This window comes from Neofelis nebulosa, chromosome 3, assembly GCF_028018385.1.
Source record: "Neofelis nebulosa isolate mNeoNeb1 chromosome 3, mNeoNeb1.pri, whole genome shotgun sequence".
In the NCBI taxonomy this organism is placed as follows: domain Eukaryota; kingdom Metazoa; phylum Chordata; class Mammalia; order Carnivora; family Felidae; genus Neofelis; species Neofelis nebulosa.
Window position 1 is genome coordinate 123,700,949 of NC_080784.1, and position 20,944 is coordinate 123,721,892.

The 20,944-nt window shown below is 38.9% G+C and overlaps 1 protein-coding gene across 1 annotated transcript in view; it reads right to left on the minus strand.

Annotated features, from left to right (window-relative positions):
* Positions 1-12,579: 12,579 nt before the first annotated feature.
* MTTP (microsomal triglyceride transfer protein) overlaps positions 12,580-20,944 on the minus strand; it is a 47,438-nt gene continuing 39,073 nt past the window's right edge. The window contains exons 16-18 of the mRNA XM_058721823.1: positions 17,834-17,958; positions 15,476-15,646; positions 12,580-13,964 (exon numbers count right to left, since the gene is read on the minus strand). Of these exons, the coding sequence (XP_058577806.1) occupies positions 13,793-13,964; positions 15,476-15,646; positions 17,834-17,958 (468 nt within the window). The 3' untranslated portion in view covers positions 12,580-13,792. The remainder of the gene's footprint in view (positions 13,965-15,475; positions 15,647-17,833; positions 17,959-20,944) is intronic.

Genomic DNA, 20,944 nt, shown 5'->3' on the forward strand with positions numbered 1-20,944 from the left:
GTATATGTTGGAGTCTCATAGAGTAGAAATCTCTGTTGAGTTTCCAGTGTGGAGGGACTCAATATCCTTTGGGAATGAATGAATGCCTACTATATGCCAGGTGCTCTAATTCATGAAGAGGTTCAGATTTCAGGAAGCCCTTAAATATGGTGAGAATGCCTGATATGCTGGTGAAGCTATCTGGTCTAAGCCTTGTCAAAGGCATGGAGAATGAAAGAGGAACCCGGCTAAGAGCCACAAAGAAGATATCCAAGCCAACGACCCAGCATGGGGCAGGCGGGGAACAGAGGGGGAAGTGAGAAGAGAACCAGGAAAACCAGAGCAGTAGCAAGAGACCAAAAATGAAGAGCTATGTAGTTGTGCAGGGAGCAGGGAGCTACTGAAGGGCAATAGTAGACCGGTACTAAAAAGGGTACATACGAGGAGAAACAACACACCCAGAGCCCTTTGACAGGAAGTTTATCCCACAGAAGTGGTGTGAAAAGACAGTCAAAGACAGAGCCAAAACTACGATTTCTTTTGCCCCTTGAAGTTACAACCTTCATCAACAGATTGTCGTCAACTGTAATCTTCTCTGAATGCTAATGTACTTCAGTACACTGGATACAGAATAAGAACAGGTTTTATTATATACATATGTGTACGGACACACACTAGAAATACAATATTGCGAAATAACATTATGTTGTACCTGTTATTATAAAGTGAGAATTATACAGAGATACTCTATATTACCTCTAGCCTGAGGTTAGCATTCAAGAAATATTAACTACTATGCTACGCCTCTCCATTACAGCACTTCTGCTTCTGAAAAATTCAAATTCACTGCTGTAGAGGTTGCTTAAAAATACTCAAGCTGTTTATTTGGACATGTTCTACTTAGCATAATAATGCATGTTCTTTGAAGGAAATTGAGAGAATGTTAGGATATTCTAGAAACTGAAGAGTTGAGAAAATTTGTCATCACCCAGAGGTACCCACTACATAAACTGCTTTCTAGGAATAAATACTTGTAAGTATATTTGATACTTTATATGCTTTTTTATAGTCTACCTTCTTGCTTCATAAAATTATAAACCTACCTCCTTTTTAAAAAAATGTTTATTTTTGAGAGAGAGAGAGAGTAAGAGAGAGAGAGCATGAGTGGGAGAAAGGGAGAGAGAGGGAGACAGAGAATCCCAAGGAGGCTCCACACCATCAGTGCAGACTCCAATGCAGGGCTCAAATTCATGAACCATGAGATCATGACCTGAGCCGAAATCAACAGTCAGTTGCTTGACTGACTGAGCCACCCAGGCACCTGGAAACCTACCTCCTTATCTTCCCATATCCTTAGAAGAATAATTTTTAACAGCTGTATCTTATTTCCTCAGATGGCATTATAATTTGTTTAATCAATCTCATATTTTAAGTACTTGGTTTTTATAGCTTTGGGCTGTGAAAATGATACTTCAGTGAACATCTTTGAACACAAATCTTTTCAAGCATCTCTGATTATTTCCTTGAGAAAAGGCCTCTAAGTGGAATTACTGAATGAAAAGGACATGAACATTCTTAAAACTTGAGATACATGGGATTTTGAGATGTCTCCCTACCTCCTTTATCCCAGTTCTGCACACCCACCCCCTAACATGCAAACTCACCATCTACAAACTTCATATTTGAGTACTTGTTTAAAATTATCCTAGGGGCACCTGGGTGGCTCAGTCGGTTGTCTGACTTCAGCTCAGGTCATGATCTCACAGGTTTGTGAGTTGGAGCCCTGAGTCAGGCTCAGTGCTGACAGCTCAGAGCCTGGAGCCTGCTTCGGATTCTGTGTCTCCCTCTCTGCCCCTCCCCTGCTCGCAATCTCTCTCTCTCTCTCTCTCTCTCTCTCTCTCTCTCATAAATAAATAAACGTTAAATTAATAAATAATAAATAAATAAATAAGTAAGTAAATAAATAAATAAATAAAATTATCCTAGGGGCGCCTGGGTGGCTCAGTTGGTTAAGCGCCCAATTTTGGCTCAGGTCATGATCTCACAGTTTGTGAGTTTCAGCCCTGCATCGGTCTCTGTGCTAACAGCTCAGAGCCTGGAGCCTGCTTCAGATTCTGTTTCCCTCTCTCTCTGCCCCTCCCATGCTAATGCTCTGTCTCTCTCTGTCTCTCAATAATAAATAAACGTTAAAAAAATTTTTTTTTAATTATCCTAAAGACGGAGGGGTGAGAGGCTCCTAATGATTTGCTGAAACCACAGACTTACTTTCTCACCCTCCCTCCCAGCTCCTACCCCCCCCACCCCAATTTGCAAATGTTAGGAGAGATCAATGGTCTTACTATGATATGAAGTGTCTTCCTCTTTCTCTAGGAGCAAGAATCTAAAAGTGCAGTCCCCATACCAACAGCAGGGGCTTCAACTAGGAAATGCCACCTAGGAAACATTATCTGTTTTCAATGCAAATCCTCGGCCTACCTCAGGCCAATAGTTGAATCTGCAATGGGGGTAGGGGGCGGGGGGGGGGGGGGGGGGAGGGGGTTGGTGGCAGACAGCATCTGTGTTTTAAGAAGCCCTCCAGATGACTCTCATACACACAGTTTTGGGAACCACTGCTCTGAACCACAGTTGACTGATGACCACAGGCTGACCCCTTGAAAGGAAGCAAGAAGGTTGCTATCCCTGAGTAGAGAACCCTGCTCTTGAACCATCATGTTAGCATACTAGCCCCCAGTAAATACTGCTTTTCGGAGCCTCATTTTTCTCAATGATTTTTTTTTCTAACAGAGATAACAGATGTCTGCATCAGGGTCTTTGTGAGCATTTAAAAAAGATAGTGCTTAAGAAATATTGCTTTCTTTACTTTTTGGCAAAATTAATTTAGTCTTTTTTTATTTTATTTTATTTTGAGGGGAGTGTAAGAATACTGGGTCATTAAAGGGGAGTAAAATGATTTGTTTCAGAGGATCTGACTGAAATCTGTCTGCTTCAAATGGCTCTTTGGCCATCCTGAAAGGTACAAATGCAGTGGCATCCATAGGGAACAGCTCAGTAGTTACTGAACATCATGCACTGCATGGAGGATTCTAAGGACGGTATACGTAGTCCTGAGCTTGAGAAGTTCTTACCGTTTTTGGGAAAATAAGATATTTACATAACGAAAGTAATTTGTTAATAACACGACACAATGCAGAAAGGCAGTCCCCAAGTTGGTACGATTAATTCCCAAGTAGGTGCGAAGTGTAATAAGCATACCTGGGAAGCAGGTGTCTTGGCAGCTGGAAGCTGCCATGCCCAGGAAATGTGATGGGAACTGGGCTTGCTAAGATCCCTTTGGGCAGAAAGCAGGGGGACAGATGAGAGCAGAGGAACTGAAACAGTTGAATGTTGTGCTCAGGGCGTGCATGCTGCAGGAAAAGGAAGTGTGTTGTTCAAGAAGAGCAGTGCCTATGAGGCCCCAATGAAATGTTGAACCTAAGTGTGGAGAGTGAATGGATTTCCAGGCTTAGGGACTCAGACTGGACCCTGGTTAGGTAGCAGAGTACAGTAGGTACATGCTTGAACTCTAGAAGGAGGCTTCCCTAGGCTAAATCCTGGCTCTGCTCTTCACCATCTGTGAAGATCTTGGACAAGTCGCTGTATCTCTCCGTGCTCCATATACCAAGGGTATATAATAATAGTTCCTACCTTATAGGGTTGGTATAAGAATGAAATAATTGGATACATGTGAAGGGCCTAGAACCGTGTATGACACCTAACAAGTGCACCTAACCTAAAATGTTTGATAAGTAATAAAGGGAGAAAGGGAGACTTTGGTTAGGCGTAAATTGGTTAATTTTTAGAAATTGTCTACTCCCAATAAATGCTTTGTATTCAGCATGGCTCTCTAGGATTTCATTAAAGAGCTAATGTCTTCTTTCCTAAGAAATACTTTAGAACATCACTACTAAGCATCTCTTTATAGCTCAATAATTTGAAAGATTCATCTCACACATCTTACTCCATGACTGTGGTTACATGGTTTATCTTCAGGAAAACTGAGTGGAAGACATATTTAAAAACAAAAAAAAGTGAGGAGGGGCGCCTGGGTGGCTCAGTCAGTTGAGTGTCCAACTTTGGCTCAGGTCATGATCTCATGGTTCATGAGTTGGAGCCCCACGTCAGGCTCTGTGCTGACAGCTCAGAGCCTGGAGCCTGCTTCACATTCTGTGTCTCCCTCTCTCTCTCTGCCCTTCCCCTGCTCTCTCTCTCTCTCTCTGTCTCTCTCTGTCTCTCTCTCTCTCTGTGAAAATTAAATAAAAACATTTTTAAAAAGTGAGGATAGGAAACCTAAAACAGAATGGAAGTGACTCACTTTCGGTAACAAAAGGAATCAGGTAATTTTTTTTTTTAAGTTTTTATTTAAATTCCCGGTGGTTAACATACAGTGTACTGTTAATTTCAGGTGTACAATACAGTAATTCAACACTTTTATACAACACCTGGTGCTCATCACAAGTGCGAGTGTAGTACAAGTGCACTCCTTAATCCTCATCACTTATTTAACTCCTTCCCCCCACCTCCATTCCTTTCTGGTAATCATCATTTTCTTCTTTATAGTTAAGAATCTGTTTCTTGGTTTGGTTCTCTCTCTTTCTCTTTCCCCCTTTTCATTTGTTTTCTTTCTTAAATTCCATATGACTGAAATCATATGATATTTTCCTTTCTGACTTATTTTGCTTAGCATAATACTCTCTAGCTCCATACATGTCATTGCAAATGGCAAGATTTTATTCTTTTTTATGGCTGAGTAATATTCCATTATATAGATACATACCACTTCTTTATCCATTCATCAATCGATAGACACTTGGGCTGTTTCCATAATTTGGTTATTGTAGATAATACTGCTATAAGCATCAGGGTGCATCTATCCCTTTGAATTAATATTTTTGTGTTCTTTGGGTAAATAAGTAGTAGTGTGATTGCTGGATCATAGGGTAGTTCTATTTCTAACTTTATGAGAAAACTCCACACTCTTTTCCAGAGTGGCTGCACCAGTTTGCATTCCCACTAACAGTGTAAGAGGGTTCCCCCTACTACACCTCCTCACCAACACCTGTTATTTCTTGTGTTGTTGATTTTAGCCATTCTGACAGGTGTGAGGTGATATATATATATATATATATATATATATATATCCCTATATATATATACATATATATATACATATACATATATATACATATATATAGGGATATATATATACATAGGGATATATATATAGGGATATATACATAAGGAGATATATATATATATATATATATATATACATATATCATTGTAGTTTTGATTTGCATATCCATGATAATAAGTGATGTTGAGCATCTTTTGATGTGTCTGTTGTCCATCTGTGTGTCTTCTTTGGAAAAAATGTCCATTCATGTCTTTTGCCTATTTTTCATTGGATTATTCATTTTTTGGGTATTGAGTTTTATTCGTTTTTTAAAATATATTTTGGATACTAACCCTTTATCAGATGTGTCATTTGAAAATATCTTCTCCCATTCATAGGTTGCCTTTTAGTTTTGTTGATTGTTTCCTTCGCTGTGCAGAAGCTTTTTCTTTTGAGTAGTCTCAATATTTATTTTTGTTTTTGTTTCCCTTGCCTCAGGAGACATATCTAGAAAGAAGTTGCTATGGCCAATGCCAAAGAGTTACTGCCAGGAATCAGGTATTTAAACCTAAAACCTATTCTGGAGAGAATATGTCCAAGATTTTTTATTGCAGTATAGATAACATACAGTGTCATATTAGCTTCAGGTGTACAATATATTGATTTAACAATTCTACACATTACTCAATGCTCATTATGATAAGTGAACTCCTAATCCCCTTTGCCAATTTCATCCATCCTCCACACTCACCACCCCTCTGGTAACCAGCAGTTTGTTCTCTGTATTTAAAGTCTGTTTTTTCGTTTGTCTTTTTTTTTCTTTATTTGTTCATTTATTTGGTTTCTTAAATTCCACATATGAGTGAAATCACATGGTATTTGTCTTTCTCTGACTTATTTTGTTTAGCATTATACTCTCTAGGTCCATCCATGTGGTTGCAAATGGCAAGATCTCATTCTTTTTTATGCCTCAGTAATAGTCCATTGTATGTATATACCACATCTCCTTTATCCATTCATCTATCCATGGATACTTGGGTTACTTCCATAGCTTGGCTATTGTAACTAATGCCACAATAAACATAGAGGTGCGTGTATCTTTTCACATTAGTGTTTTCATTTTCTTTGGGGAGATTCTCAGTAGTGGAATTACTGGATCATATGGTAATTCTATTTTTAATTTTTTGAGGAACTTCCATACTGTTTTCCCCAGTGGCTGTGCCAATTTGCATTCTCACCAACAGTGCACAGGGTTCTTTTTTCTCCACATCCTCACCAACACTTGTTATGTCTTGTCTTTTTTATTCAAGCCATTCTGACAGGTGTAAAGTGATATCTCATTGTGGATTTGACTTGTATTTCCCTGATGATTAGGGTTGTTAAGCATCTTTTCATTTGAGCAGTGAAGGAAACCGTCAACAAAATGACAAGGTAAACTACTGAATGGGAGAAGATATTTGGAAATGACATATCCACTAAGGAGTTAATATCCAAAATATATAAAGAGCTTATACAACTCAACACTAAAAGAACCCCAAATTATCCAATTTAAAAATGGACAGAGGACCTGAGTAGACATTTTTCCAAAGAAGACAAACACATGGTCAACAGAGAACAAACTTTTACATGTAATCCTAGAAGATTATGGCAGGAATCTTTCTAGTAAAAATAGAAGGATAAAAATAGCTTACAGGTTTATGTGATGTTCCAAGTCAACTGTGAATAAATTAAACTTTTATTAATAGGAGGGTAGCAAATGATTACAAATTCATTCTAGATTAACTGTAATCCTATGATGATAGGTAAATGGTGAACTAATGTACCACCAATGATGGGCTTTTTATTGATCTAAATTTTTATATTCTTTTATACTCTCATAAAGTAGAAAATGCAATTGTATAGTAAGTTCTCTGAAAGTGAGAATTGTTTATCTGTGCACTCAAGCTGAAGGTACACAGAACATACTTCACTTTGGGGTTGTAGTTATCATGGATTGTAAAGGGATCTGATACAAGGCCAAAGGAAGAGGCCAATTTTGGTTGACAGCAGCTGGGATAGAGGTAAAGAAGTCAGGTGAACTAGCTCGAATTTTACCTCCTTGATGTTTTCTTTATCTTTCTTTCTTTTATGCTCTCTTAGGATTTTGAGCCCATTTTTTTGGCAACATTTATACCATTGTGCTAAAATTATTTCTAGCTGTATGATTTACCTCATTTCACTGATTTTTCTTGAGGTGAAGGAATCTATTTTATTTTAATTTTTTTTTAACCTAGTACATTTCTTATTCCTAATAGACACACCATGTTGTATAAGATGACTGATTAAATCAGTTGATAAATTGGAAAGACTCATATAAGCTTGGGCTTTCCATTTTCCCTTCCAAACCTCTATCTACCCTTCCCACCTTTATAGATAGTCTGGATCAATAGGCATTCTTGCCTCTGGATTCTGGTTGGTATCAGCCAGTGGGTACTACAGACAGGAGATTGGAGGGAGAAAAGAAAACAAGGTATGGTGTTTGTTTCCCTGGCTCCCTCCAGAAGATGTGGTGAGGGCTGCTTGTGCTCTTTAATTCAACATCATAGCTCCACATAGTTTATGTTCTCTAGATTCCAATGAGTACTCTCTCCCTTGACCTTTCAGGCTTCCTGTGGTTGTGAGCCTCGGGATGCACCATCTCTTGTTGGCTTCCCTCTAACCTGCTCATATCTTTATGACATTTACTGAGCTCTTCTGAACTTACCCAGTTTGGATGTGCCATCTGTTTCACACAGTGACCCTCTTTCTACAGGGTCCCTGACAAAGAAAGAGAATCTGACAATGAGGGGGATGGTGAGTAAGAATTGGTTGAAGATTAGACGCAGGACATTCTGTTCCAGTCCTGAAGAAGGATGAGAACTGAGGTGGGATGCAGTCTTCTTCTGGTGTTTTCTTCCCTCTCAAAATGCTATCCATTTCACTTATGATGTGGAGTCCCCTTACTATTGTACCCCAAAACTCTACTGGAACTCGCTTATTTTATGTCTAGATTTTAGGTTCATTCCTTGCTTCCTCATGAAAATACTTACTCTTTCCTCTTGGTAATTATCACAGTCCCAGAGACCAAAAGCAAACCAATTTGGTAAAGAAAGGATCAATGAAATCTGGAATGTGGAGAAATGGGTGAAAGTCATGTTGTTACAAAATATGCAAATGATTTTTATAATGTGAAACTAGTGTTTTCACGATAAGCAAATAAGCAAACCTGGTGATCTTCCTAAAATCCATGATGCCCACGAGTGAAAATGCAGAAAACAAATTCACTCCATGAGTCAGAATATAAAATGTTACTTAATTCAGGAGTTCTATAGGACCACATATTAAAAGTTAATATTAGCAAATACTTAGTGCATGCTATGTGCCAGGCACTGGCCCATTACCTTATTTCAACTTCACAATGACCTATGAGGGGCTGCTCATTTTACAGATGAGGAAACTGAGAAGCTTGGAGGTTTATAAAGCAGAAGTGTGTGGACAAGGTGAGATTTCAGATGTGCTGGAGTATCTTACTCCAAATCGCCTTCACTGCTATACTGCCCTGCTTCCCACTTCCCAGATGCTGCATACAAGAGGTTTAGCTACCCAAACCACATTGCACTAAGCCCTGACAGAGAACCACTGTGCTCTCCAACTAGTTGCAAGGTAGAACAAACCAACTTCTTTGCTATTAAATAAGATCAAAGCTGATTGTTGATAAATAAGAACTTGTTCACTACAGCTCTAATATTAAAAACAACATTAATGATAGTAAAAAAAACATTTATCAAATGCTCTGTATAGTTGGCACTGTACTTTAACATGTCCTGTCTCAACTTAAAATAACCCAGTGAAACGTAGATTATCATACCCATATTAGAGATGACAATTGAGTCACATACCCAATGTCATTCAAGCAGTAGGCAGTGGAATTAGAATTCCAAACCAGGCCTCCCTGTCTCCCTCTCTGCCACCCCCACTGCCTTTCAGTTAACCACCAAAATGATGAAGAGCAGTGAAGCTTCAATTAAAGAGAAGTGAAGCTTCCAAATCTCTAAGATTCTTAACGCCAGGAGAGACACTTCACGTTATGCTTTCCCCATCCCTGTATTTCGTTAGGGAGGGCATTTGGATTATTTAAGTGTTTAAGCTTTCAAATAAGACTTTATGAATTCTCAACTATAACTACTTAGAACTAGAGCCATTCCCAATTAATTTGAGCCTTCCTTTTATGTTCTGTGGTCATGAAGGGGAGTTACTGCTATTACTCCCCAACATCATCTTCACCAGCACTGTCATCTTGGCTATGACCACTCTCACCACTCCTATTCAGCACTGTCCTGGAGGTTCTAGCCAGGACGATCTGGCAAGAAAATGAAATTAAAGAAATTCAGATTGGAAAGGAAGAAGTAAATCAATCTCTATTTACAGATGGCATGATGTTTTACATAGAAAATCCTAAGTAACTACCAAAAAATATTAGAACGGGTTAGTTCAGCGGTGCCTGGGTGGCCCAGTCAGTTAAGTGTCCAACTCATGCATGCTCAGGTCATGCATGATCTTGTGGTTCCTGAGTTCGAGCCCCGTGTGGGCTCTGTGCTGACAGCTCAGAGCCTGGAGCCTACTTCGGATTCTGTGTCTCCCTCTCTCTCTGCCCCTCTCCTGCTTGCGTGGGCTCTCTCTCTCTCACTCTCTCTCTCTCTCTCTCAAAATTAAATAAACATTAAAAAATGTTTAAAAAAGAACTAGTAAGTTCAGCAAGGTTGCAGGATTCATGATCAGTGTACAAAAATCAACTGTATTTATGTACACCTGCAATGAACAATCCAAAAATGAAAGAAAACAATTTCATTTACAATAGCATAAAAATAATAAAACATGTGGAATAAATTTAACAAAAGTGCAAAACTTATACCCTGAAAATTATGAAACATTGTTGAAAGAAATTAAAGATTGAAGTAAGTAGAAAGATGCCCCATGTTTATGCATCAGGAGATTTAACATTAAAATGACAATATTCCTAAAACTGATACATAGGTTCAACACAATCCCTATCAGATTCCTAGCTAGCTCTGTAGAAATTGACAAATTGATCCTAAAATCCATATGGAAACGCAAGGAACTCACTATAGCCAAAACAATGTTGAAAAAGAACAAAGTAGATGAACTCACATTTCCCAATTTCATAGCATACTACAAAGCAACAGTAATCAAGTGTGGTACTGGCAGAAAGGTAGGTATGTAGATTAATGGAATAAAACTGACAATCCAGAAATGACCCATTATATATAGTCAATCAAATTTAAGCAAGAGTGCTAAAACAACTCAATGGGAAAGAATCATCTTCCAACAAATGCTGCTGGGATAATTGGATATCCATATACAAAGGAATAAATTTGGACCCCCTACTGCCCACAGTATACACAAATAAGCTCAAAATGGATCAAATACCTAAATTTAGAGCTAAAACTGTAATACTCTTCATGGAGAAAGGCATACTTGCAAAGAAACAAATAGAGGTCTACGAGTGGACAAGAACTTCTGGTAATATCAGAGAAAAAGACGCAAGAATCATAGAGAAGGGCACTGAGACTCAAAACTTTGTAATACAGCTTAAAGCCTTGTAGCTGCTGTTCCATGTTTGTCATTTTCATAACTGCTGTCTGTCTTCTTTAAGCAGCAAATTTTAAAAACCAAAATGATCTGGAAAATATAATTAATTCAGAGAGCAGATTCTGGGAAAGACCACTTGTATTTGAATCCTGGTTTTACCATCTTCTGGCCAAGAAAATGTCTTCTGTGGCAGAAGTTAAATGTCTTCTGTGTCCCAGTTTCTCCATCTATAATTGTACTCTCCAATTCAGTGACAACTAGCCACATGCGGCTATTAAGCATTTGAAATGTGGCTAATCCAAACTGAGATGTGCTGTGCAGTGTATGCTAATTATATATCACGTTTCAAAGATCTAATCCTCCTCCCCCAAAACATCCCATTAATATTTTTTCTATTTCTTACATGTTGATATAATACTTTGCATATATTGGGTTAAAATATATTATTAAAATTCATTTCACTCGTTTCTGTTTATTTTTTTTTAAGTCACTACTAGAAATTTAAAATTGTTTATGTGGTTTACATTATGTTTCTTTTTTTAAATTTTATTTTAGGTGGGAGGAGAGGGATAGAGGGGGAGAGAGATAAAGAGGGGGAGAATCTTAAGCAGGTTCCACACTCAGTGTGGAGCTCGACGTGGGACTGGATCCCACCATCCCGGGATCATGACCTGAGCTGAAAGCAAGAGTAGGATGCTCAACCAACTGAGCCACCCAGGCGCTCCCACATTCTGTTTCTATTGGACAGTGCTGATCTGTAATATGGAAATAATAATGCTCCCTATTAAATATAGCTATTGTGACAATTAAATAATTTAACATATATACAATGCTTACAATACCTGCTACATAACCTGCTAAGCACTGAAGAAGTGTTAGCTTTAAAATTATTTTTCACGATGGTCAGGTTCAGAGAGGCAGGGAGCAACCTGTCGAGGGCAATACTCTAATGAGATACGGAATGGCAGCACTTCACGGAAGCAAAGCCGTCAGCTTAAATCTCTAAGGTATACAGGAAGAAGCTATGGCACCTTCCCAGGAAGACATCTTTGCAGGGGACAGAGCTACGGACACTGGTGTTTGAAGCAGTGAAGTCAGAGACCACAAGTGAGGCTTATGGTTACATTTCTGGCTCCAATACATCATTCCAAAATGTGGACTATCACTCCATCCCTCTTAAATTTCTACCTTTTCATCCAGATAGGAGGTAGTGTTTGTTCTATGCTTCAGGTTTCTTGTTTCTTTGGAGCAAGTTAGAGTTGCTAAGTACTATCCATTCTCCAAATGGGCTGCAGCGTTTGACTTGGCCCGGCAAACAAGCAGTTGGGAAGTCCTATAACTCTAATGTCCAGAACACCACAGTCATCACTCTTGAGTAAATTATTATTTTACATTTTACAGAAGCAATTGTAGTTCATTAAGCATCACATGGCTGAGGTTCCTTCCTGAGATGTCTGTGACATCTTTCTCTAACTTAGTGCTCTAGATCAATTTGCTTTTGCTGTAGCATGAGTATCTTTACAGAGTACTCCTTCCAAGACCAATGCCACCACCAGTGATACACTGCACCCCCCCTCCAGGTTTTGATTCCTGTTTCTCTTCTCAGTAACATAACAATGAAAGTGCTGGCCCTGAGCCTTATGAAAACTGCAATTAGAGCTTGTTTTCAACAGGTTCTGACTGTGGCTATTCTCAGTGGCTCATTTTCCAAAGGGCTCTGCTCTATAGAGTGGCAGAGGCTTAGCTGCATATGTGTCTGCGCTCAGAAAGTGGCAGAAACAGAGAAATATGGTGTCCAAAGTAATGGAAGACAAAAACAGTTCAATAGGATTTCTATATGTTTATTTCATCACACGTCATTTAAAATTTACAACCAGTGATGGGCTAGCTAAACGTCCATTGTGTGTGTGTGTGTGTGTGTGTGTGTGTGTGTGTGTTTAATGGGCAAACGAGCACTATTATCTGTTTTGAGTTTATCACTATCAACACATATATCTGTTTTTATTAACAGATATTTAAAGATGTTTAACATGGCTCTTTCAATTTGTACAGATAAAGACAATATTTTCTTGATCTCATATTTTAGAAGTCCAAATCCATCAGTTTCTAAAAGCAGTGTTAAAGTCTTTTGGCCATTCTGGTTTTTGTACAGATTGTATTCAAACAGACTAGAACTTTCACCACAAAACAGTTGAATGAAAGATAAAATAATGACTAGATTAAGATGTCCCTTATAAAGGACACTGTACCACATGACAGTCTCAAAGAGACAGCACAAGTAAAATCAAATGGAGTTTCTGAAATTAGTATTTCCAACTCTTATGTGCTAAGTCCAGTATTTTTGCAGGGCAGAAGTCAGAGAACTAAATGGCTTTCTTCTAGCAGTCTGACTTTATGGTCAGCAGAAAGATAATGTATATTTTAAATCTGTGTTCCTTCTACCTCAATACTTAGTAAAACTAACAACAAAAGAGATAAATATTCACTCTCGAAGCTGTGACAAAAGTCTTTAGAAAGTCATATCCCCTCCCTGCCACTTTCCCTCAAAAAAGAAAAAAAAGAAAAAGGTCTGGTGTTTTGTTTGTTTTTGTTTTAGTTTTCTGATTGGGCAACACATTTGGTAGAAATGAGCCATGCTTAAGGTCCTGTCAAGGTTTTTATACACACTGATTAAAAATTGTTAAAACAAAATTGGGTTCTCCCGAGCATACGCGTGCTTTGTCATGTGTTTTATAAACAATCATTTCTTCTCAGGACAGCCTCTTCCCACCGCACCAAACGGGATTTGATGGAGGGACAAGAAAACTGGGAATGTTGCCGGAAGTGTCACGAATGTTGGCTCAGAATGACACTATAGGGAGCATACCGAATAGGCCCACATTTAATCATTTTAAGGCTTTTCATAGCTTTTTACAAAAATGTTAAATACAGGTAAACATGTAAACACTGTGCTCTCAGAGAGCAAGTACACAGGCATGTCACATGGTATCCCTTCTGGGAAGACAGATTCAAGTGAAACATCACCAATCAGTTTCAGAACCAACCGCTAGAAGTACTTGCTGGCTCAGGAGCAAACACCACCTTGCACATCTCCGAGTTCTCTTGGTGGAGAGGGAATTCAGATCCTGCTATGAGGCTTTCTTTTCTTCTCCGAGAGACGTAACCTCTGCCTGTGGACAGTCTTTCATACTTGGTCTCAAATTGCCTGCATGACGACAGCAACAATAACAAAATTATACACATATTCAAGTTACCCCACACTCCTCAGAGGCATATTATTGAGTGTAGACTTGAAGCTTCTGTTTCAAAGCAATTTGAGAAAGGATGGGAGTGCCAAAGACTACCAGTTTCCGTTCCCATGAATGGGGTGATTTTTTCTTCCCATGTCTTTCTATACCAATAGACAAACTGTAGATTCCTGGAATATAGGAGCCCTGCCACACATTTTTCTAGAGTGAAGGTCCAAATTCTTCTCAGCTTTCTGGAGATGCCATTAAGCTCTGCAGACCTTGCTATGTCTCCCACCCATCATTCCAGGAGCCCCACCTTGGGAGCTAGTCCAACTGGATTTAGGCTGAGAATGCTGACAGGCATAACATTCCTTGAGCTCTGGGCCAAGTGGAATGTGGAACCAAACCAGTTAGCCGTGAGCTTGGGTTGGTGGTCACTGCATTTCAACCACAGGAAGGTTGTTTTTTTTTTTTGTTTTTTTTTTAACTCATTAGTGGAGATTTATTCTAAAAATAAGTTAGTGTGGGTTAACAATAGCTTAATATTCTGATTATACTCTACTATCTTTTATCTGTAAAAATACAACCCACTCATCTTTGTACTGACATCATTTATGTATTCCTCATATGGGTCATGAAATTTCAGTAAAATAAAGAAGGTGCTCAACTCTGGCCTGCTTACTGAAGGAGATGATAGAAGACGTGGCTTGCTGTTTTAAATATACAAAGTGCCTTCATGGTTAATAACGTGTGTCAGGGTGACCTCTACAACTAACAGAGGAGTCAGCGCTAACTAGACCCAAAGCATTCCACTTCCACGTGGCAGTACTGTTACAAATGACCATTAGAAGAGTCAAAGGGCACAGTATAAATGAGATGCTATAGGGTAGAAGAGGTGCTAGGAAACTTACATGAACAATCGTATATTTAGTATTTGAGACACTAAGAATTCTACTGAAAGCATTTTTTTTTTTTAATTCAAAATCCCAAACTCTCAAGCTTGAGCCAAAACTTAAACAAGGTCAAGTTGCTATTGTACAATTCCCTAAAAATTATGAATTAATTTGGGCTCTTCACCCATGGTAAATGATTGCCAGCTGTTGTGTTTTGCACTTTCTGTCCAGGAAACAGTTGTGAAGTTAACTGACAGTAAATACACATCCACTATTTTTGCTGAAACTACGTGGCAACTCTTATGGTGAATCAAATCCTTTTGTTACCTTGATAAATTATTTCTGGACTAGAATACGATATTATCTCCAGAATCAAATGAACTGGTCCTTATAGTTTCTTGGTATCCTAGAAACGGACTTTTTTTTTTTAAAAGCTTTATCAATTATTCTCTTACTTATGTAAAGGAAATTTATGTTTCACTGTATTTTTATCATTTACTTGTAATTTCTGAAACTGAATGCTCAAAACTGGCTGTTAAGTTCCTGGCCAAATGGGGACTGCCCGAGAACATTCCACGAGCGCTGCCTCTTACCTAAGTGGAGCTCCATCCTTGTCCATCTGCATGCAAACTAAGAACGGGTACTGAGAAAACTGCACCGTGGAGATAAACTCCAGGCCTGTTTCTGTTTCTGTGCTGATCTCCAGGCCAGCTTTCACAAAAGAGGAGTCTACAGTGATGCTGCCAGTTATTGCCAGAGCCACCCTAAAGATTTAGGTAAAACAAACAAACAAACAAACACCATTAATATCACATTTAACTGATTTGGACCAACAGCTATAATTTCATAGGGTCTGAACTCACTAACGTGTGACCTAAATGTGGTCAGAGTTCTGCTGGTAATCAGGGCCTGGCTAGTTTCAGGGATTAGGCAGTGAAGTTCTGCCCTTCCCCTGAGCCCTCCCACAGACTTCAGTTCTAGATCTGGGGATGAAGTGTCTATCAGGTACTACTGTTTGCTATGGGCATACCAAGAGCCAGGGTGAAAACATGCTTGGAATGTGATTCTCTCAGGAAGTCAGAAACACCTGAGCTAGCTTAAAACAGTCTAAACTCACAAAGACAGTTGACATTCGTAACAATGCTCTTGGTAACTATCTCTCTGTGTGTGGGCTTCTGTGTAGCTATTTCAATTCCATTTGTTTACTGTCTCCAAAGGGTCTCTATATCTATGGTTGCCAAGATATTTGAAAAAAATATTGTGTCACAAAAAACGATTCCTAGAGTGGGGCACGTACAGGTGTGCCCTAGGAAGGACAAATATGGTGGGTGCTCCAGTAATCGCTTTAAGAACTGAGTAGGCAGATTGGGTTGACTGGGGAACATGGCTTGGATGATGATGAAGAAGCAGAAGGCTTACCTCTAGGATCACTCTAATTTAATTGTAGACCTTAAATGAAATTGTGGAAATTACTCCACAATTAAATCTGAGTTTATGCTCCTGCTATTTTGATAGAAGGATACTATCAAGGTTTGCTGTGCAAATTAAAGTCCCTGCTGCTGTTGTTGTCAGTGTAAAAGTAGGTCAGAGGTGGTATCATTTAAATCCCTGAATCCCTTATCATACCTTCTAATATCTTACACTCAACAGAGGCTTAAGAGATATTTTTTAAATGAACAAATGAAAAATTGAAAATAGATTGGCTACAATGTGGATACTGGTAAATTCTTAGGGATACTGTGTTCTTTTTAAAAATCCAGATAATTTTTGGTGTTGCTGTTGTTGATTTGTTTCTGCAAAGAATTCAATTCAGTCAAATTTGGGGAAACTTCTATCTAGAAAATACTTCAGAAAAAGGAGAAAGAAGACCAATTCACTGGGAAGCCCTAAATTATACTGCTGATCCCTCTGATGGCCCGTTCTATTTCTCATTCTTCTGTTCCTTTTAGTAACACTGTGGGTCACCTTTCACATTAAATGTGCTGCCTTTTGATTTTTCTCAATTCCTTTAGCCATAGTTTAACATAAATCAAAAATTTAATTTTATCACTCCTATCTCACTTCTGCACCACCATATTCATAAATATCAAAAAGGGGGGCGCCGGGGTGGCTCAGTAGGTTAAGTGTTCGACTCTAGGTTTCAGCTTATGCCACGATCTTGCAGTTTCATGAGTTCAAGCCCTGCGCTGGGCTCTGTGTTGGCAGCGTGGAGCCTGCTTGGGATTCTCTGTCTCCCTCTCTCTCTGCCTCTCTCCCCACTTGTGCTGTCTCTCTCAAAATAAATAAACTTAAAAATATAAATAAATATCAAAAAAGGTAAAAATCAATTGCACTTCCATATTCTTTACTTTGATTTTACAACAAACAGAATCATTCTTTTGATTATCACACTGGTTCAGATTTATCATCTTTTACTCAAAATACAATACTTTCATTTGATTTGACACCTATATTAGAAAAACAAAAGGAGCTGAGGACATTTTGTTTAGAAAAATGAACGCTAATGAAAAACTTAAGGACTCCTACCATTTAAGACATAGATTCTGCACACAAGTGATCATCTTTTTAATTTTCCTCCACTGAAGACAGCAAAGGAGGGAACATTTAAAATCCTAACGAGAGGGATAAACTAAAATGTTTGCTTCAAGACAGTATTTCCTGAGAGCATTGTCAACTACTAACGTGGAATACTAAGAGAAAATGAACTTCCCATCCATGGGGCATGCTGTATGTGGACGTCTTTAAAAGTGTGACAATTGTTGGCTGAGTTGATTAGATAACTAACTGGCTCATAAGAAGCTATAGAAAGAATGAGTTCCCATGGTTTCTTCCTGCTCTATGGTTTAGTCATTACAAATAGAAAATACAGATTTTTGAAAAATCAGAGAGCTAAACAATTCCAAAAGCATATCTCTGCAGTTCATTGCATAGAATATTATACATATGCTTACCGAGTTTTCACTCGGGTTTTAGACTCACGATACCACAGGCTAAACTCCATTGCACCTGAAATGTCAATAGCTAGGCCACCCTGGACATCCATATTGGCCTTTAGTCCAGATTGCAACTGAAGCTCCTAGAAGCAAAAATATATCATCATCATCATCGTCATCGTCATCATCATAAGCAAATTGAGCCTACCCCTTTCCAAAGGCATGTTCAACCTCCTGCTATACATAATACCATTTGGGCTATGCTAATGTTGGAGTTTTTCTCTAGGTTTGGAAACACATTATTCTAATCTTGATCACTAGAAGTAGACTGTTGATTTGCTCAAGTATTTAGTCTATTAAAATACTAGAGAAGTGCAGTGCCAATTGAGATGGGTGATGTTTTTCAATCGTTGCCTCACTTTGGGAGAGGCAAAGGTTCTCTAAGTGTGCTCCCCTTAGGAACAACATCTGGGAACTTGTTAGAAATGCAAGTGCCATACCTACTGAATTAGAAACTCTGAGGATGGGGCCAAGCAATGTGGGTTTTAATAAGCTCTCGTGATTCTGATGCACATAAATTTGAGAACTACCAGAATGGGGAAAATGAAAGCATCGTCACCCGAAATCCAGCTGTGGCTTTGGGGTGGGGGTAAGAAGTTGGGCTGGATGATCTCTTGTGGTCCTTCAGCACCTCTCTAGCTATGTGCTGTGTCAAATATAGGCAGCTGCAGTGTCATGCTGGCAAAGTAAATGCAGAATAAAAACTGCTGGTGCAATATACAAGTTCCAGGAATTGCCTAGATAAAGCTGGGAAAGGAAGGCAAGGCAATCTAACTAAGCCTTAACACCTTGTTGTTTGACATTTGAAATGACATCAAATTAACAAACAAGTCCAACATGAACTTAAGAGCATATTCCAGAGGGACACTTCTCATTTACAAACGTAGTCCATCCTAAGTAATTTTGCAGTTGTCTGAAGCCCACTGTTTTGTGTTGTTTGTCAACGTTTAAGTCTTGCATTTTCTGAGTACATTAATGAAGTGATGTTGGCTTAAAAGTTCTTCAGCTGGATTGCAATCAGATTGACTGGAGACAGTGTTGGAAATGATAATGGCTCTGGAAAAAAAGGCTCCATATCCTTAATTTTGATATCCCTCCAAAGATCTTAGATTCACGGTAACTGCCAGCATGACTAACTTCCTTATGTAACTGCCCTACTCAGACCAAAGAAGCCATGCTTTCACCAACTATAAATGCCGTGATTTCGCTTTCTAGAAAGGATCATATTGATCTCCTTGAATTCTTCCCCCTTTCCGAAAAACATGGCAAGAAATCTCAGTCAAAGGCCTTCATTTACAACCAGGTATATCAAAAAAGTCTCACTGTGGCATGAAGCTACTTTCAGTCTAAAACACACTTGGATGAAAGCATGAGATTCTTGACACAGAGCTCAGGACACATTAGGAGAGCCCTAAGAATACTTAACAGCTACATTTAGTCTAGAATAAAATGTGGTTGTAGTATGATACGAGGTTGTCTCGTATATCATAACTAATATGAAGGAACACAAATTATCCTAGGAAAGCCAGAAAATTATGCCCAGATTTTAACCTATGCCTATGAACTACAGAATATCAGATACCAGAGTTCTGCAGTTGCACAGTGGTTGTGATTATTCCCAAACGAATCCTACTGTGTGCCCTGTCTTAAAAGTATTTCTTTGGATCTTTTGATCTCTTCCCAATTTGAAAGCTATAATCTTGTTAGTCCACTCAATCAAAAAAAGGTCTTTGATGTGGGCTTTAGTTTTCCCACTGGCCATACATTAAGTAGATATCAAAGCACACCAAGTGCCATGGAAAAGAACATTTCACAGCTTTTAGACAATGTGCCTTTTATGCGGAGAGAGCATTTCCATTGTGGTCTGGGTTTTAGGGAGTACCTTGGCTTTCTTGGAAGATTCAATTTCTCTCATGCAAAGGGATCATGGAAGAACTCTTATTTGTAGTCACAGAGGAATTTTCCTGAGCCCCCGTGGAAGGACAGAGCACTAACCCCTATAGAAGAGCAAACCACTCTCTCTTTGGGAAAGGGACTGAACCACATAGTGCAGCGGTTCTAATTTTTGAGGGTATAAAATAAGAGAAACTAACAGTTTTGAGCACCTACTGTGTCCCCAAGGGTCTACATTTGGTATCTCACTTAATTCCCATACTGATCTTCCATGGTAGGCATTATATCTTGAAGATTAAAAAGGAGATTCAGGCTTGGTGGCACATGTGGAGACAGAATAAAATCCAGACTGTCTCTAGGGAGGATACTTTTCTATTACCACACATGGTTATCACACAATCATCTCTCTTTTGTCTCCTGGTGTGCAAGAAAGCATCTTCTGAGAAATATTGTGAAAAAAGATCATAGGTTTATGTCCTTATTTGACCCAGGATGCATATTTATTTAAATTATTGTCTATGAACTATAGGAACAAGATACTAAAGCTTTGCATTTGTAGGCTAGTGTGACTCCTTTGATCTTGCACCTTTGGCCCCAAAGGTGTTTCTTACGGTTCAAACACTAATATTTTGACAACATGTACCATTGCATCCATTCAGGAAAATATGGTCTTTGCTGGCTAAAGAGGATCTCTCTATTAAGCTGACTTTATCAGACAGCCTTCTCTGAAGAGTAATCCAATTAGACGAAAAGAGAGAGCAAGAGTAAGCACAGAGTAATTCCATCTGCCCTGGTGGCTGTGACAGGCTATCCACTGCCAAAATTTCCTTCAATGTCAGCACTTGACCTAGAGTGGTATGTGCCTCTGAAGCTGGGATGGCATTACTGGAGTGCTCTGCAGAGCCAGGGAGCCTCAAAGAGCCTATTTGTATGGTTACCCTTGATCTGCCAAATACTCCAATCTGAAATTCAGACATTGGGTTACGTTTAATAGCTACAGGATGATCTTCCCTTAGAATACGCCTTAGGTGCCCTCTCTTAATGAACAGAAGAACTTTAAAAGATAATCTAGACCAGGAGTTGGCAAACTATGGCCTGCAGGCAAATCTGGCCCACTTGCTGTTTTTGTAAATAAAATTTTGTTGGAGCACATTCACTTGTTAATATATTGCTGAT